Genomic DNA, 26,081 nt, shown 5'->3' with positions numbered 1-26,081 from the left:
CACAGCTCAAGAGAATCTCATGAGGTCAGTTTATTTACATGACCACAAAAAGTCCATTAGTTTCCACTTGGCCGGTCCCTCTAAACACTGGTTGTCATGGCGCACGGAGCGAGCGCTGGCGGAGCAGAGGCGCCGCTGCCACGGCAACACGTCAACAAAAAAGAACACTGCAAACTTTAGCAGAGCTGTGATTGGTCAGTGCAGCTGTGGCTCTGCAGGACAATGTAGACGCACAATTATAGACACACAACAACAGACACACTACAGCAGACACACAACAGCAGACACACAACTACAGACACACAACTACAGACACACAACAGCAGACACACAACTACAGACACACAACTACAGACACACAACAGCAGACACACAACTACAGTGAGGCAGAAGTGTCCATGTTCTGCAGGATTCACTTGGACAGAGGTTTTATTTTGGATCAGGTGGAGCGTTTTGTCACAGGTGGAGCGTTTTGTCACAGGTGGAGCGTTTTGTCACAGGTGGAGCGTTTTGTCACAGGTGGAGCGTTTTGTCACAGGTGGAGCGTTTTGTCACAGGTGGAGCGTTTTGTTCTTAAAGTGAAACGTGACGAGTGGAGGAGCTGCTCCTGAACCAGGTACGACTCAAACTGCACAGTCTGAACACAGGAGAACTTTACTTTACTTATACTAGAGACGTGTGTGGTACTTTTCAGAGTACTTTTCTGACACCATACTTCTACTTGAGTAACATATTTTGCAGTGTACCAGTACTCGAGTAAATGTTTTACTTATCTGTTTGTAACTCGAGGGACAAAAGATTAAGACAGTGGCTCAGTTGGTAGAGTTCGTCCACTGATCTGAAGGTTAATGGTTCAAATCCCGCTCTTGGAGTCAAATCCACTGACCCATAGGTTGACAGTGCGACTCCAGCTCCCACAGATGAACTGTCATTGTGTCTTTGGGCAAGACACTTTGAACTCAGTATAAAGTCGTGTGTAAATGTGGCAAAGTGGAAAATCGCTGTATAAAAACATGTCCATTTACCAAAATCCAAACATTTACATCTTCATAAACATACAGCTTTTTGTCATTTTTGACTGTTTAAAAACACCAGGATCTGTTCATTATTTAATGTTTGAATAATCAGATTTTTACTAAAGTTTCTCCAAATCTGTGTGTTTTACTGTCATTTGTAATCACTCGGGTCACTAGTTTTTACTTCTACTCATAAAATCCTCATCTACATGTGATATTATTTGAAAATCAACGTTAACACAGTAGAAACGTTGTCTCCCACCTCTGAACCTCCTCTTAACTTACAGTTTAATCCTTATCCTGTAAATTACACTTATTATTACAACAAATGGATCAGATGATGTATGATGTTCACAACAGCCCGCTTCAGTCACGACATCTCATTTACTCATTTTTCAAGCAGCAAAGAGCATCTGGGACAGTGGATGACATGCGTGGGCTGGAGGAACAGAGCCGGAGTGCTCCTGGCTCTGCTGCAGACCACCACACTGAAGAAGAGGAGGAGGAGGAAGGGGGAGAGGAAGCATCACTGAGCAATGAACTGAGCTCTGATGAAGACTTTGACACAGACTTGGAGCAGGGAGGTAGAGTCGTTTGATATTAAAGCTAAAAGTGTCGTAACAGTTTATACGCAGCTTTGATGAGAGCGATGATCCTGATAGACGCCGTTTTATGTCCCCTGTTATTTACTGTGATTTTACAAGGCCCAGAGGTAGAACATTTTGGCGAGGGCTTTGAACGGTAATCACAACGAGGCCGGATGAGCAGAAACTCGGCCCCGTGCGCGTTTCCATTTTCTTTCAAAGTCGTCCATCTTGTGAGTCCCTTAATCATCCCAGAGAAGAGTGGAGATATGAAAACACTGCTACCCACACACATGTTTTGCATCTCAATGATTTCATCTCACGCTTTGTGTTGTTTCCTTTTAACCACCGAAACCATCTGCTGGGGATAAGCACCGATGTTCACACACGGACTTTGGATCGTGTAGGCTTCAGGAGGACGGTCCAATCAGGAAGCAGAATCACTCTCTCATTTGAGTCACCAGTTCCAGGGCTGAAATCCAGTTGTTTTAAACCTAAAATCCCTCTCTCTCTGATGTGAACGGTCACTCTCTAAACCCCAGGACCTGCAGTCAGGACTCAGTGCTAGTGCAGCTTCTACAGGTTCTGAGCTTTAACACGAGGCCTGTCCATAAACTGCACGTGTCCCGTATCTGCAACCAAGGCTCAGATGTGATTGTAATAACATTTTTAAAGCATTGAGCTCCACACAGCCCCTTTAACCTGTGTGAGATAACGCTCTGTCCAGGGTCAGCTCTGCGCCTCTAGAACAGACTGTACGGTTTGAGGTGTTCTTCTTCCTGACTCATGTGTGTTTCAGATGACGCTCCGTACGATCCCACGGGACGGCGCTGTTACCTGGAGGTGTGCGGGAGGCTCGGGGTGGTCCCAGACTCCTACTTCCTGCAGCACATGAGAGACAGTGAGCTGGTCATGAAGCACCGCGGCCTGGGACCCAAGGTACAAGCGAAGGGTCTGTGAACGCCACACGGAGCAGCACGGACAAATACAAACCAGCCATGGAATAATAATGTGAAATGTGCTAAATGTCCATGTACACGGCCTTACAGGGATGTGAAGTTCAGTTCTGTACGACCCACGATCCTTTAACGTTCATCAGGGCAAATACAGAGAACAGCTGAGTCCAGGTCTGGGGGCTGTTGCCGTTGCAAGTCAGTGCCTTGGCGGTGGTCTGGTTCTGTTTATGTTTGTAATGTCACATACGAGGGCGGACTCCTTCAGTGTCTTTCTCAACCAAATTTTAGATTTCTCAGCTAATTATTTTATTAGTGTTGAACTTATTTATATAGAAAAAGAGGATTGTCGTAACGACTGAGGCGACCAAAGACTCAGGAAACAGTTTAAAGTTTATTTACAGAGTGAAATGTGCAAATGAAGGTCGATGGATCAGACAGTCGAGAGCAGGATGTCCTTAGAAAACAGCACAAAACACAGGGCAGACTGGGATCTTGACACGAGGCATGAAGTGCATCAGCTGGAGACCTGGAGTTTAATCTGAGACTGTCGTTTTGTCTTGTTCTTCTCTGTCGTGATCAGTAAGATCTTAACAAAGCTCTGATCTTTTGTCAGTGCAACGAAAGGCCAAGGCCACGAGGCCTCGGATAAGGGTTTGTGTTTACTCGACGTTTCCTCACTCGTCCTGATACACCTCCTCCCTCCGTCCGTCTCACAGTGTGTGAAGTGCAGGTGTGCAGGGAGTTTGACAGGAGAAGCTGAGCTCAGTGACGTGGACGTGGACTAAAGACAATGTGCCTTTATCCAGCTGACAGCCGTAATTGCACACGGTGGCATGTGGCTGTCACATATAACCTGCCACTTGGACCAAATTAGAATGCAAGTATGTGGTAAGAGCTTTGAAACGCAGCCTGTGTGACCATCTCTTCACCTTACACACTTCAGCATCAATGCGACGGCTAATAATGAGCTCAGGACGCACACGCCGTTTACAAAGGTCAGAGGCAGGTTAAGCCAAAGCTAAATATGCTCAAATGATTCCACTCTCTGCAGGAGACGCTCCCCGCTCTCTGCTCGGTGGAGGCTGATTAATTCAAGTCATACCCCCGATGTGAAATGCACTCATCATCGCCACATCGAGGGGAATCAGGAATAAGACCAATAAAGTTGAAGCTCCGGGAGATAGCCCCGTTCTCTGAGAAATGTAGCATGTGTGACGTAGGAGTGTGTATACATTTGCATATGAAATCCTCCGTCTACTGCCGCAGTTTAGAAGCAAAAACTCCACACTACAAATAGAAGCTGTGTTGTTTTCCTCTGAGAACTCATTAACTTCTGTACTACGTTTATTTTCGTCTTGTTTTCTCTGAAATCGCAGCACCTGTTTCACCACAACATCAAGTCCACACTTAATAACTAATGGAATTGAATATGCAGTAGTAAAAATACACGCTCTCGTGTGTATACACAGATATACTCTCTCAGGTGGATACAAGGCAAAGACTGAGAGAAATATCATCATTTACATTCAATTTCATGTCTTTTATTTTGTAGAACATTATTTTAAATTAACCAAAGGGGGAAAAGTATTTAAATGAGGTGAAAACAGCAGCTGAGGGGCAAAGGCGGAATAATGATGATGATTTTACTTTGATATGAGCCAAGTTCAAACAGAAAATAGTATTTTTTTCTGTCTGGAGAATTGCATGGAGCATTATTATTATTATTATTATTATTATTATTATTATTATTATTATTATTATTATTATTTTATTATTATTATTTTATTATTATTATTATTATTATTATTACTGTGATGTAAACGTGCTCCTCAATAACACGACAAACTCAACACGTCTTTACAAACTGCTCACATTTCAACACAAATAAAGCATCAGATTTATAGAACGTTTTCAGGACAGACGCTCCACAGACATGATTCAGTCTCTCCTGACTCAGTGACGTAAGCCACAGCTGCCCTGGGACAGACTAACAGAGGCGAGGCTCCCAGTCTATGCCATCGGCCCCTCGTACCACCACACACACTCACACCCCCCCCACACACCCCCACACACACACCCTCACACACACACTCACACACTCACACACACACCACTTTCATAGTAGGAAATGTGGGTGTCTTGCAGTTTTTGCCACTGGCGCCCCCCTGTGGCACCTGGCGTCCCTGATTATATTCTTATGTAATATTCTTCATTTTCGTTATACACTGGTCCCTCGTTTATCTCAGGGTCACATTCTAAAAATAATCCACAATAGACGAAATCTGTGAAGTATCGTCTTTATTTTTTACATTATTCTCTCTGTTTTTGTCTGTAAAACCCCTCACCACACACTTTATACACTTTTCTCACACAGGCGTTAACATTTTCTCACATTTCTCTCTCGTTTAAACTCTCTCAAAGTTCAAACCTTCGTAGGCGTCTTTGTCGGTGCTGAACGTTTCATCGACATTGTGGGTTTTGTCGGGGAGAAAACAAATCGCAAACGTACAGCACTTCAGAGTCACACTGAGATCCAACGTTTATGTAAATTTGTCTGAACACATTCTGTACTGGACAGGAGACACGGCACGGAGGAGACTGATGGACAATGGTCTACAGTCCAACAGCCAATCAGGACGCACGACACAATGGTCTACAGTCCAACAGCCAATCAGGACGCACGACACAATGGTCTACAGTCCAACAGCCAATCAGGACGCACGACACAATGGTCTACAGTCCAACAGCCAATCAGGACGCACGACACAATGGTCTACAGTCCAACAGCCAATCAGGACGCACGACACAATGGTCTACAGTCCAACAGCCAATCAGGACGCACGACACAATGGTCGTTCATTCATTCATAAAAAAATCATGTAAAATTGCTCTAATAAAATCCGAGAAACATCTCAAAAGGTGAACTGCAGTATAATGAGGGACAAATGTAATATGTATAAATAAAATAACCTTCTCCGTTGCTTCAGATACATGATTTTAAATTCACTGATACATGTTTGTGATGTAAACGTCGCAGCTCGTGTTGATTTAATAAACTCCAGAGTCGAGTGAACCTAACCCTCTGCTGCTCCTGTCACTGTTTTCAGTCTAAATGAGATAAATCCGTTGCTTAACCAGACTCAGGTGTCATTATCCTCACACAATTCAAACAGATTTCATGTGCGTCTTCAGCTGTCTGTCACGGTGATGTAACTGTGTGCAGTGTGTGTCCTCGGAGTCGCCTTTGTGACTCAAACTCAGACTCATAAATACATCCATCCTTCGCTGGTGTTTATCAATATTCCGTAAAAAGTGTGACATGATCTTTATGTGTTTATGTTTCATTCAGGGCTGTTCTTTTAACCAGAAGAAGAAACCACACGGCTGAAACGTCGCACTAAATAAATTAACTTTTGTGAGGATTTGTGTGTAATCCCTCGGTCATTTCAGAGCCGTCGAGAAAGAAAAACTCAATTCTGTCGACTGGAAAAAAAGTGATTTGAGTGAAACGTTTGGCCGTTTCTTCAGTTCTGCTCAGAATCTGGTTTAAGTCAGTGTCCAGCGGCGATCGTCCAACACGCAACACATGACACGTAACACACAACACATAACACACAACACAGGACACACAACACACACCTCGCCTTTACATCCGGGCGCCATGTCCTGTCTGTTAAATAATAATAAACTAAAGAGAGTGTGTTCTTCTTGTGATGGAGCTCGTCTCTCCACAGTGTCCTCAGTTTAATGCCACACTGCGGGACACTCCAGATCAATCAACAGAAAAGTTCCGTCATGCTTCTTTAAAGTCATTCACGATCCAAAAGCAGGTGCCCTAACGCTCCGTCCAAACTCTGAGAGACTTCAGCTTCTCTCCAAATTATGAAGAATGAGTCCAACTTTTTCCAGTTTATCGACGGTGAAGTTTAATCCGACGACACAAAGTGAAACGGCCTGAGACCATCCACGTTCTGGACTTTGACTTCTCTCTCAATCAGAAAAGATTTAAAGTTTTCCAGTGTAACTTTTATAGCGTGGGGTCTGCGCCGGCTCGTCTCCATGGCGACGTGAAGCATTAAGCTCCTCAGGCCGAGTCACAGGTCAGATCTGTGGAGCAAACACGGCGTCTCACTGCTTTCTTTTAAAACAATCGAATAAATGAATCGAATAAATGCGAGACAGATTATTTTAATGCCGTACTGTGGAATATATCAGGCAGACGCTTCTCCAGGAAAGTTACACAGTGTAGCTTTAAGTGAATGTTGTAGGGGCGAGTTTTCTTCATCTCACTCCTTTTTGAGCTTAAAAAAATGTGAAATGTGCATTAAGTGAACTGGATACATATGCTTAAAATAAATAAATATGTAAAAATAAATACATACATAAAAATAAATAAATATGTAAAAATAAATACATACATAAAAATAAATAAATAAAAATAAATACATACATAAAAATAAATAAATAAATAAAAATAAATACATACATACATAAAAATAAATAAAAATAAATACATAAATAAAAATAAAAAATAAATAAAAATAAATACATACATAAAAATAAATAAACATGTAAAAATAAATACATACATAAAAATAAATAAATAAAAATAAATACATACATAAAAATAAATAAATAAAAATAAATACATACATAAAAATAAATAAAAATAAATACATACATAAAAATAAATAAATAAAAATAAATACATACATAAAAAATACATACATAAAAATAAATAAAAATAAATACATAAATAAAAATAAAAAATAAATAAAAATAAATACATACATAAAAATAAATAAACATGTAAAAATAAATACATACATAAAAATAAATAAACATGTAAAAATAAATACATACATAAAAATAAATAAATAAAAATAAATACATACATAAAAATAAATAAATAAAAATAAATACATACATAAAAATAAATAAAAATAAATACATACATAAAAATAAATAAATAAAAATAAATACATACATAAAAAATACATACATAAAAATAAATAAATATAAATACATACATAAAAATAAATATATAAAAATAAATACATACATAAAAAAAATAAATACATACATAAAAATAAATAAATAAATAAATATAAATACATACATAAAAATAAAAAAATAAATAAAAATAAATGCATACATTAAAATAAAAAAGAAATAAAAATAAATACATACATAAAAATAAGTAAATAAATGATAAAGTATTTTTCGTGTTCTCAAGGATGCAAACATGTACACAAACTTCTTTGGAGCAGTATACAGTAGTACACAGCAGTACACAGACAGTACACAGACAGTACACAGCAGTACACAGCAGTACACAGCAGTACACAGCAGTACACAGTAGTACACAGTAGTACACAGTAGTACACAGCAGTACACAGCAGTACACAGACAGTACACAGGCTGTATTGCAGTATATTGCACTGATTGTGTCCCACATGTCCACACACGTCTTGTTTATTCCTCATTTGTCTCATTTGCTCGTCTCCTCTCGTCTCGTCTCGTCTCGTCTCGTCTCTGCTTCTGCTGATCCACTTTTACCTTGAAATACAGACACAAAAACAGTCTCCGGCCAAACACAAGAATTTCACTTTTTTTTTTTTACAGGGCACCAAAGCACTGGCGGTTCCCCTGGTAACCAACACTTCAATTCTGAATCTGAACCTGCGAGATAATTGGATGGAAGGACGGGGCGGAGCTGCGATCGCCCAAATGCTGAAGGAGAATTGTTACATTACAGGTGGGTTTTTAGCGACCGTCGAAGCGAACACTCGTTTTGTCTTCCTCCTCGTGTCACCTTTGTGTCGAGCGGCGCCACCTTCCTCCCACCTCACACCGCTCTCACCCCAATTACACGCCACGGCGCAGGGTTTAACATCTGGGCTTCTGTCGTCTGTGTGGTAAATGTCTGTCAAACGATCGGTTCGGGCGTCGGGGATTTGAGCGATTCCGGCTCATTCTGCCACACGCCGCGTCGGCTTTAAGATAATCCCATTGTTGTGAATGTTTCTCGAGCTTATTGCCAATTTGTACGTTTCAACATGTGCAGGGGCCTATTAGCCGACGCCGCGGCATGTGCACGGGCGCCGGGACAGACGCTAACAAGGCGCTCAAGAGACGCTGACACCGAGCGCTAACAATGCTAACAATGCTAAACGGCCAAACGACGCAGGCGCTGGTCAAAATGTCGGGATAAAGTTTCTCTGAAGTGATAGATTTGTCGCTAATAAAAGCTAATCGTGTTTGGCCTTGAAAGACGACGGCTCTTTCAGAATACGGCTCGTTCAGAATACGGCTCTTTCAGAATACGGCTCATTCAGAATACGGCTCATTCAGAATACGGCTCATTCAGAATACGGCTCATTCAGAATACGGCTCTTTCAGAATACGGCTCTTTCAGAATACGGCTCATTCAGAATACGGCTCATTCAGAATACGACTCTTTCAGCTACAATTTACTCAGGGATTATAAAAATTTTTTTGAATCCACAGAGTCACACGTGGCCCATTCACACATGAACTGAATTATTCTTACTGTATTTTCTGGACTATGCGTCGCTTCGGAGTATAAGTCGATCTGGAGTATAAGTCGATCTGGAGTATAAGTCGATCTGGAGTATAAGTCGATCTGGAGTATAAGTCGATCTGGAGTATAAGTCGATCTGGAGTATAAGTCGATCTGGAGTATAAGTCGATCTGGAGTATAAGTCGATCTGGAGTATAAGTCGATCTGGAGTATAAGTCGATCTGGAGTATACACCAGCCAAAAAATGCATAATAATAAGAAAAGTAAATATATATGTCGCATTTTTAGGGGAAATTTATTTTACAAAATCTGAGACCAAGAACAGACATTTTATCTCAAAGACGAGTTATAAACGTCGTCACTGTGAAAATAACAAGATGTGAAATTATGTATTTGAATAATTTCACATATAAGTCTCATCTGAGTATAAGTCGCTCTGTCCCACCTTGTGATGTCATCATGTGGTGATACAGGAAGTGCTCCACTGTGTTTTTAAACTCCACCTTCATTTATAGAATCATTTGGATCATTTCAGTCCTGGAGTTGTCTCTTATCTCGACTGAACTAAAGGTAAAAGGAGGAGTTAACATGAAAACTACCACTTGATGACATCACAAGGTGGAACAGAGCATTTTGATCTTTGGAGATGTTACAGACTAATAATAAAGTGTTTCTGATTAGGACCTGACTTGTCGCTCACAGGACTCGGCCCAAACGTTGGGGAAACGTTTTCAAAGTTGTTCTGTCGTTGCTTTAAATGATAAATAACAGAAAACACATGGATGAAGTTTTACCTCACGCTGTTTGAGTTTAAAAGCTGTTTTCAGTCTCTGGTATCAGTCGATATCGAGTATCAGATACTCACAGCCAAAGTATCGACATCGGTATCAGGACAGAAAGACGATGTTCAGTTTCCTCATCTGCTCGTCTCCATTTAATAAACGATTTGTATAAAACACAGACGAGTAAAACTGCAGCTCTGAGCTCGTGTCTGTGGATAAATGTCTGTAATCACACACAGAGACATAACGTCCACTCTGTGTCCACTCTGTGTCCACTCTGTGTCCACTCTGTGTGTCCACTCTGTGTGTCCACTCTGTGTCCACTGTGTCCTCTGTGTGTCCACTCTGTGTCCACTGTGTCCTCTGTGTGTCCACTCTGTGTGTTCACTCTGTGTCCACTCTGTGTCCACTCTGTGTGTCCACTCTGTGTGTCCACTGTGTCCTCTGTGTGTCCACTCTGTGTCCACTCTGTGTGTCCACTCTGTGTGTCCACTGTGTCCTCTGTGTGTCCACTCTGTGTCCACTCTGTGTCCACTCTGTGTGTCCACTGTGTCCTCTGTGTGTCCACTCTGTGTCCACTCTGTGTCCACTCTGTGTCCACGTGCAGACGTGGACGTGTCTCATAACGGGCTGGGGGACGAGGGGGCATGTGCCATGTCCCGTATGTTGAAGGAGAACAACACCCTGACTCACCTCCGTTTGTCCAATAACGGCATCACGGACCTCGCCGCAGATGACCTGACTGCAGCTCTGGTCACCAACAGCAAACTGCAGCATCTGGACCTGAGCCACAACGACCTGGGGGACGCAGCAGGTACGTGACACATGACCTGAGGGACGTGACACACAACTTGAGGGACGTGACACACGACCTGAGGGACGTGACACACGACCTGAGGGACGTGACACACGACCTGAGGGACGTGACACACGACCTGAGGGACGTGACACACGACCTGAGGGACGTGACGCAACCTGAGGGACGTGACACACGACCTGAGGGACGTGTTGGTTGGTCTGAAGTGTTGACTGATGTTGACGCACATGGGACCACAGAGACCCCCAGGTCCTTCAGAGCCTTAAAATACTTATGGTAGTACTTTAAAATACAGTCCAGGACTTACCAGCACATACTGTGGTAGTTTGTAGATACTTGACTGGTGATTACTGTGGTACTTACTGTGGTACTTACTATGGTACTTCTGGTAGTACTTTGGCAGGTACTTATGCTGATACTTACTGATACATACTGTATAACTAATACTGGTACTTTGTGGTACTTACAGCAGTACTTATAGTGGTACAGAAGTGATACTTGCACTAATAAGTACTGGTACTAGTACTGTACTTACTGCAGTATATACTGGTAATTACTGGTACTTTCCGTGGTACTTACTGCTGTTTGTACTGGTATTTTCTGTAGTACACATTCACACACACACACACACATTCACACACACCCCTTCACACACACACACAGTCACACACACCCCGTCACACACACACATTCACAGAAGTGCTGAGAAGTGTCTTGCCCAAGGTCAACATTCACCTTTGGGAGCTGGAATTCAAACCACCGACCTTCAGATCAGTGGATAAACTTTCTACTGTGACGACGCCCCATCAACGCCACAAATATACATAAAAAACTGCATAAAAAATGCATAAAAAACTGCATAAAAATACTGCATAAAAAACTGCATTAAAAACTGCACAAATACTGCATTAACAAAATGCATAAAAAACTGCATAAAAACTACAAAAAAAAACTGCATAAAAATTGCATAAAAACTGCATAAAAACTGCATAAATACTGCATAAAATACTGCATAAAAACTGCGTCAAACCCAGCGTCGGGGCATAATTCCTGTGACCGTTGGCTCTGAGTGTTTTTTTTTCTTGATTTCTGAGCCATTAGTGGATGATTGTAAATGACAAACTTGTTTCTGTTCTTTCATGATCAGATCGCACACAGACCTGCAGCGTTTTAGAGCCATAATCAAGTAATAAAGGCATCGACTGACCCCGTGTGACAGACTGTGGCATTCAAAGGTCAATATTATCGTCCACATTAAGAGCCTCGTACTGTCGGATGTGACGGCGGCTCACGGGGAAATGATCAACTCCAAATTCACCAGGCGTCTGATGGTCGTAATTAAAAATAAATATGTGTGTGGAGAAGAGGACATTACCAAACGTGACTCATCTCCATATAGAGCACTGCAGCGTATGAATACCACAGGACACACTCAAGTGCCCTCTGCTCTCAAACACACTACACAGAACACAAACACAGAACAACACAAACACACAAACACACAAACACAGAACACACAAACACAGAACACACAAACACAGAACACACAAACATAGAACAACACAAACACAGAACAACACAAACACACAAACACACAAACACAGAACACACAAACACAGAACACACAAACACAGAACACACAAACATAGAACAACACAAACATAGAACACACAAACACAGAACACACAAACACAGAACACACAAACACAGAACACACAAACACAGAACACACAAACATAGAACAACACAAACATAGAACAACACAAACGAGTCTTTTTGTGAAGTCCTGGACTAAGAGACGTCGATATCTGAACATAAACACTGAGTTAGAGAAGCATCTTACCTCAATTACTCAACAAAAATCAAATAATATCACTGCACTGGCTCAGCAGACTGATGTGTACGGCGCCCCCTAAAGGTGACAGCAGGTAATGGATCACAGGGCACTGTGGACACACTTCAGGTTCAGTGGTTTTATTAGAATCATTTTAGTTGTTTAGTTAAAAATGGTACAGTTGTTTTTGGGCTTTGGGGCCTTGTCCTGAGTCTAGTCTTATGGTGGGACCAGCCCCGTCCCCGACGTGTCCCAGTGTCCCACAGAGCGGCTGAAAGGTCCTGGCACGTCCTGGACCCTGTGAAGGTGTCAGAGCATTTTCAATAACTAATCAATAACTGTTTCAGTCAGAGCGATCAAAACCAGGGCTAGTATCAATATTTAATTTAACCTGACAGAGCGTCCTACAGGTGAGACGAGCTGCTGCCTACTGACGGGACGAGCAGGGAGGCAGAGTGTGAGAGAGTGAGAGAGAGTGAGACAGTGTGAGAGAGAGACGGACAGTGTGTGAGAGTGTGAGAGAGAGAGAGAGTGTGTGAGAGAGAGAGTGAGAGAGTGAGGGACAGTGTGAGAGAGTGAGAGAGTGTGTGAGAGAGAGAGTGAGAGAGTGAGGGACAGTGTGAGAGAGTGAGAGGCCAGGCGAGGAGGAGGGAGGGGGGCGGAGGAGGATCAGGCGGGTGGAGGAGGAGGGTCCAGCTGTCATCGGGGCGTCGTGTTTGAGAGTGTGAGTGAGTTTGTGAGAGAGTGAGGGACAAGGGTCACAGGGTTTTTAAACTACAAGCCCCTCCCCATCTGCAACAACACAAGAAAACACAGAGAAAAAACACACCCATTTACAGAGGAAAGACACCCCATTACCCCATTACCCCATTACCCCTGTTACCCCTCTTACCCCTTTTACTCCTCTTACTCCTCTTACTCCTCTCACTCCTCTTACTCCTGTTTCCTGTTGCACTTCTCTTGGACAAAATGCTGTGAATCTGAACATATGCACAGCACAAACTGTAAAGTGAAGCTCTTCTGTCACATATTCACCGCTTCAGAGACAGAAACGAGGCCGTGAGGGCGACTCAAAACTCCCTGGACAAAAACAGAAACAAAAAACAATAAGATGAATCTAAAAACATCTCTTCCATGAAAAAGATGCAAAAACAAGTTCCTAAGTGTCTCTCAAACTGCGCGGGGTGAGCAGGGGCAGCCTCAGAGCTGAACACAGTCGATCACTGTTATGGACGAGATCCAAGGGTCTGACTTAACCCCGCGGACCCTCAGCGCTGTTTCTATTTCTGTTTGTTTCAGGGCATCACCTCAGAGACGGACTGTCTGAGAACACAGGACTGAGACGTCTGGATCTGTCCTGGAACTGCATCCGAGGCAGAGGAGCCGTGATGTTAGCCAATGGCCTCGCGGTAAGACTCTGCCAAATCACAGCATATTTCATCTACAAAAATAAGACGTACATTGGAGATTCTGCAGTGTGTGTCTCTGTTACACAAACCCGACGCGGCATCTCTGAGCGTTAGAATGCAAAATCTATTTTCCTTTTCACGCTGATGCAGAAGTGCTCTTGGCCTGGCAGGTCGTGTCTCTTATAATTTGGTGTAATGCCCTCGCTCTAATTGCACCTAGAAAATGACAGATAATACAGTAGCCATTTTTCTTGTCAAATTTCACCACTTTCACGGGATAATCGCTCCTCTGCTCTTTCTCTTTAACCTTTTGAGTTCCTTTTTTTTCACATAATTTGTTATTGCTTTGTCAAGGTGGTCGAGCCTGGTCAGCTGAATCTTACTCAACTGTGTGTTCCAGGGAAACATTTTCCTCAGATCAGTGGACCTGTCCTTCAACGGTTTGGGCAAAGAAGGAGCCGTGGCCCTGGGGCAGGCGCTGAAGGAGAACAGTGTTTTAGAGGAGCTGGACATCAGGTACGAGGAGTTTGAGGATCAGCTCTTCAGGCGATAAAGACACGTCAGCTCCAAGTTTATTCATGCCAGACATTTATCACAGAATTACAAAACTGAACATGTTTTTAGCAGTATTTTGTCTCACCGTGTCAGAGTCTGGTCTGGTCAGATGCTGAGCCGGGCCGGGCCGGGTCAGGATGTGGATGGACGACCTCTGAGAACCAGGAGCCACTGGGGGGCGCCAGTGACAAAAACTGTTGTTGTGTCTTTAGATAAGACACTCCACCCACTTTGTCTGTTATGAAAGTGTTCATTATTGTGTAGTGTACAGTAGTTTATCTTTGTGTCGTCAGAGGAGCTGAACAAATCCATTCATTAATTCAACACTTTATATGTAAAAGATTTACACCATGTAGGACAGAGGAGCCCATCGAGGGCCACGTCTCAAAACATGTTCAAAGCTGAGGACACAGACGGTGTTCAGTGCAAAGTGGAGGACACAGACGGTGTTCAGTACAAAGTGGAGGACACAGACGGTGTTCAGTGCAAAGTGGAGGACACAGACGGTGTTCAGTGCAAAGTGGAGGACACAGACGGTGTTCAGTGCAAAGTGGAGGACACAGACGGTGTTCAGTGCAAAGTGGAGGACACAGACGGTGTTCAGTGCAAAGTGGAGGACACAGACGGTGTTCAGTGCAAAGTGGAGGACACAGACGGTGTTCAGTGCAGTGCGCTGCTTTACACAGTCTGACACAGCCCTGTGTGTTAATTAAACACATTCATTTAGGTCTGTGTCACACTGTGATGTTTGAGGTTAAAGTGGTAAATTTGTTTATTTTACTGTTGTTCTGCTTATGATCGGTTGGGCCGGTTCAGCCTGAGGGCCGATAAAAACTGGTGTGAGGGCCACATTTGGCCCCCGGGCCATAGTTTGGAGACTCCTGATTCAGAACATGTTTGCTAAATGTTTTATTATATTATTTTTGTTTTACCAAATAATATGAATTAAAATACAGGTGCACACCAGCAGCATTAGCACTCGCACCTCACAACAACAAGGTTCCAACAAAATGGCCGCTTCACAGTAAAAAGGTTCAGCTCTGGAGCTTAACTCTGGAGAGGTCCAGGCTCTTCTGTGCTGGTTACATGTTTCTGTGTCTCTCCGGTTTCCCCATCAAACCCACACATGCAGAATATGTCAGACCCTCGAGCTGAGGTACTCCCGACCCAGCTGTGTGACACTGAGGCGCTCACTGCCCCTAACTGGGTCTGATGGGTCAAATGCAGAGGGAAAGTACCTTATTATTCTGAACTTGTTTCTGTAGGACTATAACTGTGTTTGTGGAGATGCAGTTCTCCATAAACAGCTTTATCTGTGTCAAAAACAGGCTGTGGGTTTGATCTACTACAGACAGATGGGCCTTAGACAGTGTAACACTCTGTGATTACTTCCATCACACCTCAGCGCCCTTTTTTTAGTCATATTTATTGTTTTTTCTTTGCCACAGTAACAACCGCATCCCCCCTGAAGGAGTCATCCGCCTCGCCGTGGGCCTCAGAGCAAACAAGACCATCAAATCCCTGAACGTAAGCTGCTCAAAGGAGATTGGTTCTGGCAACACAAGCGACAGGGAGCATCAGCGGGAAAATGAGATCAAAATGTACCACTGTATTCTTTTAAAATCAACAGCAGAGTGTTCTTTTAAAGGCTTCTTCATCCAAACCTTGAGACGAGAGATATTAAACTCAGTGTTAGTTTTGTGTTTACTGCATTGGATAAATATGCAGGATATGCCATGATTTTATTGATGTCTTTCAAATTAAAAGAGTATAGTGAAGAGATTTTCAAATTAAAAGCTGGGACACACCTCGGTTGAGATAGTTTGTATAAATAAAACAGTGAAAATGCAGCGTAACATTGTCCATTCTCTGTGTATCAGAGTCTGTATGTCACATTTATTTATGTAGCACAACAGTACAAGCTCAGTTTTCTGTATTTTAGCCAAACAAATGACAATATATTCACCTTTTTACTGTTGGTGGGTTTAAATTGGTCAAAAATAGGGACATTTGTTCTATAAAACTGCAGCAAATCACTGTTTTTGGATAAATCTGCTGGGACAGAGGACACAGGGGTCAAACCTGGGACTGTCCCGGGTCAACAGGGACGTCTGGTCACCTTAAACACGCTATAACTCTATAAGTGACATAATACTCACATATCTGAGTATAATACAGTCAAATATACAAGTAAAAACAGCGGGAAAATATGAGGGAGGTGTTCTGGGCATGTCCCACCAGGAGGAAGACCCAGGACACACTGGGCTGTCCTGGGAGCGCCCTGGGGTCCCACCGGAGGAGCTGGAGGACATGTCTGGGGTGAGGGAAGTCTGTGTCTCCCTTAGACTGATGCCCCCTTGACCCGCCCCCGGAGAAGAGGAAGAACATGGAGGAAAACAGCTGGAAAAATATGAATTCAGTTGATTCTATTGAACAAAATTCAGCTCAAATCTGAATCAAAATCAGCAGATCTGAAGCTTCATGAGACTCAAAACACCAAATACTTTAACTTTATACTTTTGAACAGCTACTTTAATATTACTATAGTTTTTCTTTAATCATGTGATCATTTTACTTTTATTGGAGTGTTTTTTGCTCTGGTATCTTTACTTTTACTTAACAAAACGTCGTACTTCTTCCACTTTGGATTATTACACCCACACAAAACAAACCAAGCTGCGTTCTGTCGACTGTGACGTGTTTTTGTGTTTTAATTTATCAGGTGGGAAGGAACCCCATCCAGAACGCCGGCTGCTACGGTCTCCTCAAGTCAATTTCCGACAACAAAGACTCAGCCGTGGAGTTATTGGACCTTTCGGTGACGACTATTCAAACTGTATCTCACATAAAACACAACACAACTTCTCAACTTGTGTCTTGTTCTGTTTCTTCCAGGACATTTTCGTGAACCAGGACTTTGAAGATCTGTTGGAGTCAATGCGAGACACATTTCCAGTTCTTGTAGTAAAACGTGGAAGGAAATTTGCTGCATTTTGCCGTGTTAAAAGTGACAAAACTTCTTGATCGCCAAAGAAACTGTAGGATGTGACTCAAAATTAAACATGCAAACTGATCCTGTCGAGTGCTGAGTTGTCACTTACTTGTCAACATAATGGATTTGCTGCTGGAGAATAATCCCGCGCACTTTTAGCCGAGGTTATCGAACAAGCAAAACATTGAGTGAGTCTTTTTAGTTATGATATGATTTGCTGTTACATAATGGCAGTGGGTAGAGTGATGGAGAGGATCAAAGAGCACCACATTGTGTATGAAAAGAACTGAAAGTGGGCTGCACAAAAAGGATTTAAGTACCACATGACCAGAGCGAGAGAGAAGACCTCGAAAGAGCAGTGAGCAGCTGATCAGAAGTGAACTGTTTATAACCAATTTACATTTTAAATTTCATAAACTTGACTTATCTGTGTTCCCCGATGTGACAAACAACATATTTATCTATTAATATCAAAGATGTCTGTGTAATATCTGTGTAATCCCTCAGTCTGATCCATCGCAAAACAAAAACTGGACAAATCGTTGAAGGGGTGAAGACGTTTTGCTGCTCGTCCAAGACACTTCTTCAATCTTCATCTCCAATAAGAAGCAGAATGAGCCTCACACGAGTCTCTTTTCTGTTGCCAGTTTCAAAGCTAAAATGGAATCTCTCTGATCTAAATCCGCACTACTGAAACCCCAGCCCCTGCAGCCATCTTTAATCAGTGCTAGTGCAGCCTCTGGAGAAGTAAAGAAGGACATTTAAGCTGTTACACAATTATCTTTAATGTTTTATTAATATAGAAATTGTCATTCATAAAACGCGCAGATTGAAATAGTAACAGGTACAAACATATTACAATTTAAAAGCCCATACACCTGCACCATAAAGTATTAATTCACTTGAAAATGTATTAAACTCAATAATTTATGACATCAAATCAAAAGTCTGTGCGTAAAGTCTGTGCGTAAAGCCCGTGCGTAACGTGCGTAATGGACACGTGTTTGTTTAAACCTCCAGCGCGTGCTCTCTCTTGTGATTAGCCAAACCTTCACTGATAAGGAGGTAAACATTAACTCAGACACATGTGGAGAAGACGAAACGTTTTACTCCAGAGGGAAACATGGCGACGAGGTTCTGCGCGCGGCCTGGACTGTGCAGGACTTTGGTGAAGTGTCGCCATGACGCGCGGTGAGTTTGATCCTCAGGTCTGTGCGTAAAAGTGTTTCCTCAGCACAAGCCACAGCTCAGCTTTGTGTTTAAACTCAAGTAGGTTTGTGTAACTGTTTGTACCCGGATGTGTGTGTGTGTGTGAGTGTGTTAGAAAAGTAAACAAACACAAAAACAGGTTATTTTACCTGAGTTTACTCTGTTCTAAGAAAAAGTTTAGTAGATTCCTCCATAACCTAAACTGTTTTGTGTCTGGGCCGTTCCTCTCACCTGTTTTGTCTTCTTCAACTTAAAGACGCACTATGTCACTTTTCTAGAGGTGGGCATCTCCATGGAGACCTTGCCTGGAGTGTTCTTGTGTGGCATTTAACACGACAGGCTGAGTTATAAGTCAGAGCTGTGGAGAGGTGAGCCTGTGCACAGTAGAATGCAGGTTTTTCAAGAAAGCAGTTTAAGAAATGCTCAGTATTTGTGAATGAAATGAAACACACTGGGATATTTCAAGTGAGCGGTTGCCATGGAGACAAACCGATGGTGAATCCAGTGAATACAGTGGAGTACAATACACAGCACACCATAAAACTCCACTGTGTATTTGTACGCGGCACTAGTTTGTCCTAAAGTATTTTTTCCCTGAGTTTATCCCAGACCATGAGTCCACTCCTCAGCGTCATGTGACTCTGTGGAAGACGCCTTAAGTACGTTCTAAAAAGCAGCTTTAATCATTTGCTGAGCTCTGAACTTTGTCCGCTGCAGCTCGCCGTAGTAAAGCCCGTCACGACTTATCTTTGCCACCACATTGTGACTCTGTGGCTCTTATCAGAACGGGGTTTTGGCCAATAATAACAGCTTCATAAGACTCCGGGGGATCTTTTTCCCTCGGGTAGAAAAAAAATCTAATTAGCACTTTCCAAATAAAGCTATTGGCACACGACGTTATTAAAAAGAGGTGCCAATGACCTTGAAAGTTTTAAAGCAAATAATGTCCTTTAGTAATAAGAAGATAACAGATGTGTGTGTGTGTGTGTGTGTGTGGGGTGTGGGTGTGTGTGTGTGTGTGTGTGTGTGTGCGTTCATATCACAGAGTTCACACCTCTAATGATGAAAAATATTAAGAAAATCTAATCAAAAATGTCCCTCTAATTAATTTAAAGTATTTCCTCGTCGTGTCTTTGTGTGTGACTCTAATGACGTCGCACTTTGTCATTTTGTGTCGTATTTAGTTTAAAAAAGACCCGTTTTTATTAAATCCATGGTGTCTTGGTGCATTTTTTCTACATGTTTCTATCCGTCTGAATCAGTTCCTCTTTGCTGCGTCTCTAACGTGATCGTCCAATCAGATCTGTGATCTTCAGTGACTCGGGTGAGACGAAGCAGCTCATTGGCCCAGGATTTAGAAACAAAATCAACTTTATCTGGATGTTTAAGAGTTTAGTCCATTGATTCTGCAGAAATCCACTGTCATATTTTGTCCCTTTTGTTATTTCTGAAGCAGACGGACCGCGCTCGTCCCTGATTGGCTCATGCGCCTGTCAGTCACACCTGTCAATCACAGGGAGCTTCAGGGCGACTCCCATTTTCATAAACTGTTGATGAAGTGTTTTCTGAATCCAAGGCAACAGTTTTTACATAATGTCTGATGGAAATGAAGCTTCAGCCAGAAAGTGAACACAAACTCAAACATCAGAGTTTAGGGTCGAATGAAACGCGACTAAGAGACAAATATGATCATTTAAACAGCTGACTCGTCTGTCTTTGACTCGTCTGCGTTTGACTCGTCTGTGTTTGACTCGTCTGCGTTTGACTCGTCTGTGTTTGACTCGTCTGCGTTTGACTCGTCTGTGTTTGAGTCGTCTGTGTCCGACTCGTCTGTGTTTGACTCGTCTGTGTTTGAGTCGTCTGTTTGACTTGTCTGTGTTTGACTCGTCTGTGTTTGACTCGTCTGTGTTTGACTCGTCTGCGTTTGACTCATCTGTGTCTGACTCGTCTGTGTTTGACTCGTCTGTGTTTGAGTCGTCTGTTTGACTTGTCTGTGTCTGACTCGTCTGCGTTTGACTCGTCTGCGTCTGACTCGTCTGTGTTTGACTCGTCTGCGTTTGACTCGTCTGTGTTTGACTCGTCTGCGTTTGACTCGTCTGTGTTTGAGTCGTCTGTGTCCGACTCGTCTGTGTTTGACTCGTCTGTGTTTGAGTCGTCTGTTTGACTTGTCTGTGTTTGACTCGTCTGTGTTTGACTCGTCTGCGTCTGACTCGTCTGTGTTTGACTCGTCTGTGTTTGACTCGTTTCTTCTCGTTTCTTCTCTTTTTTCCGCAGGTGTTTTTCGGAGGACGACAGAGGTTGGTTCCGTTCTGTGTTTGTTCATAAAGTGGAAAGTAGAAAAGATGCTCACTCCAACCTCCTGTCGAAGAGAGAAACCAGCAGCCTCTACAAAATACAGTGTACGGAACTTTTTAGATTCAAAGTATTTGTTTACATTTTTATATTATCAAGAAATTCAACCTGGAGACGCTCATGGTGACATGAGCACTTTCTTAGAGTTAAAGTGCGTTTTCTTAGAGTTGAAGTGCGTTTTCTTGAAGTTAAAGTGCGTTTTCTTAGAGTTAAAGTGCGTTTTCTTAGAGTTAAAGTGCGTTTTCTTAGAGTTAAAGTGCGTTTTCTTGGAGTTAAAGTGCGTTTTCTTGGAGTTAAAGTGCATTTTCTTAGAGTTAAAGTGCATTTTCTTAGAGTTAAAGTGCGTTTTCTTGAAGTTAAAGTGCGTTTTCTTAGAGTTAAAGTGCGTTTTCTTAGAGTTAAAGTGCGTTTTCTTAGAGTTAAAGTGCCTTTTCTTGAAGTTGAAGTTCGTTTTCTTAGAGTTAAAGTGTGTTTTCTTAGAGTTAAAGTGCGTTTTCTTGGAGTTAAAGTGCGTTTTCTTAGAGTTAAGTGCGTTTTCTTGGAGTTAAAGTGTGTTTTCTTAGAGTTAAAGTGCATTTTCTTAGAGTTAAAGTGTGTTTTCTTAGAGTTAAAGTGCGTTTTCTTGGAGTTAAAGTGCGTTTTCTTAGAGTTAAAGTGCGTTTTCTTGGAGTTAAAGTGCGTTTTCTTGGAGTTAAAGTGCGTTTTCTTGGAGTTAAAGTGCGTTTTCATTGTCGTGTGGTTTGTTCCTCGTCTCAGCTTTGATCTTTTCTCCACATCATGACACTGATTTCAATTCGAGCTCAGCCTAAGAGCCATGAAGCCAAATCAGTGGAAGCCTTTGTTGAAGCTCGGTGTGAAATTACTTTGTGGAGGAATGTGTCTTCACTTTGTCTGTTCTTTTTAGTTCATAACGTCAAACCCGAGAGGCTGGAAGCGTACAACAGTCTGGAGTAAGTGCTGCTGCTAATGTTCACTCACTTCTTCTCACAAATTAGTCATATTTCATTCACATTTTCTATTTGAACTGACTCACAGCTCTCCTAAGGGAAAAGAAAGACACTTGTTCTTAGTTTTGTCGTTTATTGAGACAAACGTTTCACTGTTTCGCTCGTCTTGCAAAATCCTGCTCAATTACGCGTTAAATTGAGAAATGGAAAATAAATCACATGCTGCAGAAAATGTGTTTGCTTAAGTTGTTTTCTGATAATGACGTGCAAACAGAGCATTTGTTTACTCTTAAAGGCTCAATGTGGAACTTCTGGAGACGTCTGTCCACTGGAATGTTCCACCATATGGCATTAACTGTCCGTCTATCTGGCGTTTTTTTAAATCGCAGGTGTTTTTATTGTTTTATTTTTGAAAAGTGAATGAATAAACTTAGTGCTGTGACGGAGTTTAATGTAATAATCCAGGTAAAGCAGCAGGTGGGACACATACACCTGAAAAGTGCCACAGTGCAGCTTTAATGTGGACTTTTCACAGGGCAGAGGTGCAGAGTAAACTCCATCATGACGAGGATTATCCGTGCGAGGTGGTGGGCAGCTGGAACACTTGGTACGGGGAGCAGGATCAGGCGGGTGAGTGTGGAGCTCTGAGGAAAACGCTGAAGTTTAAACAGAAAATGATCAAGTAATTTAAAAATATGAAAGAAAACGAGTCATAAACCACAAAAACCTGGAGACAAATACAGTAGAAACAGCTCCGTCCCATCCTCCTGTGATCCAACAGCGACACCTGCTGGTCTGTGTGTGCAGTGCATCTGTGGAGATACAGAGGGGGGTATCCAGCTCTGACCCAGTGTCTGGAGAAACTGAAGAAGAACAAGGTGAGAGTTTCATCAACACTGAGGCGTTTAACAGCAGAGTCACGTTTGTGTTTCTCTTCTTCAGGAGTATTTGGAGTTTAGGAAAGAACGAGCGACGATGCTGAACTCCAGGAGAAATCAGCTTCTGTTAGAATTCAGTTTCTGGAACGAACCGCTGCCCAGACCCGGACCCAACGTTTATGAAATGAGAACGTATCATTTAAAGGTAACGGAGCATTTTTACACTTTTACAGATTTATACATCGATCCTGATCCTGAACGTTTGTGTCAAACTTTAACGAGTTTAAAGGTGAAAAAATAACACAAAATAATGAAAAGACTTTAATACCACCGGACAAATAAAGTCCAAATGTTTATTTGTCGTGTGGTAATAAAAATGTGTTGCACAGTCTCCACACGTCGACACAAGTGTCACGTCTGCCCTAAACTTTATTTCCATTTCACAGCAGACGATCGTTTCAGTTTTGTGTTTGTATTTAAATATTAGAAATGGGCAATAAATCTAATTATTCATAATACTGTGATGTATATGTTTGAAGAATTGCAAAAGTTTAATAATGAGTTCACCGTAAAAAAATAAAAATAAAAATAAAATAAAATTATATATATATATATATATATATATATATATATATATATATATATATATATATATATATATATATATATACATATATATAATAAAATGTGAAAATGCTTCATAATGTGTCCTAATGTTAAACCTCTGAGCACATTTCTGTTTAAATATTTCACAAAAAATGCACCTCACATCTGTGACTTTTGTTTATGAAGCAAAGGCGTGTGTAGATTATAGTACTACAAATACTACTACACGTACTACTACAAGTACTACTACACGTACTACTACACTTACTATTACAAATACTACTACATCTCCCACAGGTTAGTGCCAAATGAGGCATCAGAGCCATAAACCAGGACTAAACCAAGACTAAACCAGGACTAAACCAGGACTAGACCAGGACTAGAGCAGGACTAGAGCAGGACTAAAACAAGACTAACCCAGGATTAAACAAGACAAGAAAATAAATCACTGAATGCACCAATAATTATTGACTAAACTCTCCACAGCTCAAATCTGAACTTATTACATAAAAATGACACAAATCCTCCAGTTGTTACAAACTTCACACATAAAATATTAAATATAAATGATAAATATAAAATAAATAAATATTCAGCCTCTAAATGTAAAAGTTTCTCAAACTCAAGTCGACCTTTGAACTTTGTTTCTCATTGTGTTTTTTCATGATTTAAAACCCTGTTGTCCTGATTCTGGACGTGTCTTTCAGCCCGGGACCATGATTGAATGGGGAAACCACTGGTACGAATGAAAACATTAAAACATTAAAACATTAAAACATTAAAACATTAAAACATTAAAAACCTTAAACTAATAAACAGTTTATAAATGACACAGTGACTTTGATCCAAACAGGGCCAGAGCCATTAAATACAGACAAGAAAACAACGAGGCCGTGGGAGGATTCTTCTCTCAGATCGGACACCTCTATGTCGTCCATCATCTGTGGGGTGAGGACATCTGAGGACATTTTAAGACATCTGAGGACATTTTAAAACATTTTGAGGACATTCTGAGACATTTTGAGGACACAATCCATTCATTTAAACTTGGATTTTTTTCAGCCTATGAAAATCTGCAGTCACGAGAAGAGACGAGGAATTCAGCGTGGCAGAAGGAGGGATGGGACGCCAGCGTCTCCTACACGGGTGAGACGTGTTTACAGGTTTATTTACTGTATCATACACGGTCATATAAACAGGTAAGACATGTCCTACACGGGTGAGACGTCACATGTCCCACACGGGTGAGACGTGTTTACAGGTGTATCATACACATGTGTCATATAAACAGGTAACACAGTGACATCACAGTGTGAATCTGATCAACACTAAAGAGTTTGTAATAAAATGAAACTCTTGTCGTACCATTATTACCTTTATCATAGTAACTCAAATAGCATGAATGTTGTAAAGATGTATTTAAAAAAAAAAAAAAAAGCTGTGATATTTTTGGTACTTTTTTTTTTTTTTCCTTTTTTTTTTTTTTGCAAACATCAACATTTACAACATGAAGTTCAGATTTGAGAAAGAAACATTAAGACACAAAGAGGTTTGAGTTTTATCAAAGTAAAGAAGGAAACACAACTGTAAAGATTATGATGGAAGATAAATGACAAACACACACGCAATTTTTTTTGTTATTTTTGTGGTTGTTGTTGTTGTTGTTGATATGCAGGTTTTGTTGCACTATAGTGTTTTTTATGACGTCTTATGACTGTTTGTGTTTTCTGTTTTACATTTATCTATAAAAACACTCTCATCTGTTTAATGTTTGGTTTGTTTCTTTTTCTTTCAGTTCCTCTGATCAGGAGAATGGAGTCTCGAATAATGATCCCCACAAAGACCTCACCCCTGCAATAACAGAGGAGAGGAACGAGAGGAACGAGAGGAGAGGAGAGAGAGGAGAGAGGAGAGGAGAGAGGAGAGACCTCACCTCTGCAATAACAGAGGAGAGGAAGGAGAGGAACGAGAGGAGAGGAGAGAGAGGAGAAAGGAGAAGAGAGGAGAGGAAGGAGAGGAGAGAAGAGAGAGGAGAGGAACAAGAGGAGAGGAGAGAGAGGAGAGGAGGGGGGAGAGGAGAGACCTCACCTCTGCAATAACAGTCTGGAAAATGAGAGGAACGAGGAGAGGAACGAGAGGAGAGAGGGGAGAAGAGAGAGAGGAGAGGGGAAAGAGGAAAACTTCAGGTCATTTTAAAGTCGTGTCAAGTTTTGTTTTTTATTGTGAAAGTGAATAAAATGTGATTGTGTTTGATTAAAATCGTCTAACACAGACGGTTAAACCTGCACCATGTGTTTTTATTCCATTAAAGCTGCATTATGTAACTTTTCTGGTGGAATTAGCCACTTGTTTGTCTCCATAAACTGTTCTGTTTAATTTAAAGATAAAATCCTGTTAAAAACATCCTTCTTACAGTGAGTGAGGTCGCCTCTCCACAAACCTGACCTGTAACCTGTTTGTGTGAAGACACGATTAATGCCACACTGTGGAAAATGAACCAAAAAGAACCTAGAGCACGTTAAATGTGTCTGTAGATTTGTCTGTGATGTCACAGCTTCTTCTTTAAACAAAAACAACAAATAAAATCAAACTTTGAATCA

The 26,081-nt window shown here is 41.6% G+C and overlaps 2 protein-coding genes across 2 annotated transcripts; both read left to right on the top strand.

The window, feature by feature from the left end:
• The first annotated feature begins 246 nt into the window (after positions 1 to 246).
• On the top strand, positions 247 to 17,569 carry lrrc74b (leucine rich repeat containing 74B). Its single transcript, XM_033972638.2, has 10 exons — positions 247 to 616; positions 1,420 to 1,600; positions 2,400 to 2,539; positions 8,182 to 8,314; positions 10,490 to 10,696; positions 13,833 to 13,942; positions 14,343 to 14,458; positions 15,946 to 16,024; positions 17,220 to 17,315; positions 17,393 to 17,569. Exons 2-10 carry the CDS (start codon positions 1,447 to 1,449, stop codon positions 17,519 to 17,521), a joined length of 1,164 nt encoding a protein of 387 aa, XP_033828529.1. The 5' UTR covers positions 247 to 616; positions 1,420 to 1,446; the 3' UTR covers positions 17,522 to 17,569.
• Positions 17,570 to 18,536: 967 nt separating this feature from the next.
• nipsnap1 (nipsnap homolog 1 (C. elegans)) lies at positions 18,537 to 25,371 on the top strand. Its single transcript, XM_033972918.2, has 10 exons — positions 18,537 to 18,680; positions 20,973 to 21,097; positions 21,955 to 22,000; positions 22,533 to 22,627; positions 22,805 to 22,875; positions 22,940 to 23,080; positions 24,189 to 24,220; positions 24,335 to 24,429; positions 24,544 to 24,627; positions 25,277 to 25,371. Exons 1-10 carry the CDS (start codon positions 18,613 to 18,615, stop codon positions 25,339 to 25,341), a joined length of 822 nt encoding a protein of 273 aa, XP_033828809.1. The 5' UTR covers positions 18,537 to 18,612; the 3' UTR covers positions 25,342 to 25,371.
• Positions 25,372 to 26,081: the final 710 nt, after the last annotated feature.

This window comes from Periophthalmus magnuspinnatus, chromosome 9 (assembly GCF_009829125.3).
Source record: "Periophthalmus magnuspinnatus isolate fPerMag1 chromosome 9, fPerMag1.2.pri, whole genome shotgun sequence".
Lineage (NCBI taxonomy): Eukaryota > Metazoa > Chordata > Actinopteri > Gobiiformes > Gobiidae > Periophthalmus > Periophthalmus magnuspinnatus.
The sequence above is the reverse complement of the archived record's forward strand: the minus strand, read 5'-3'. Positions and strand labels throughout refer to the sequence as shown.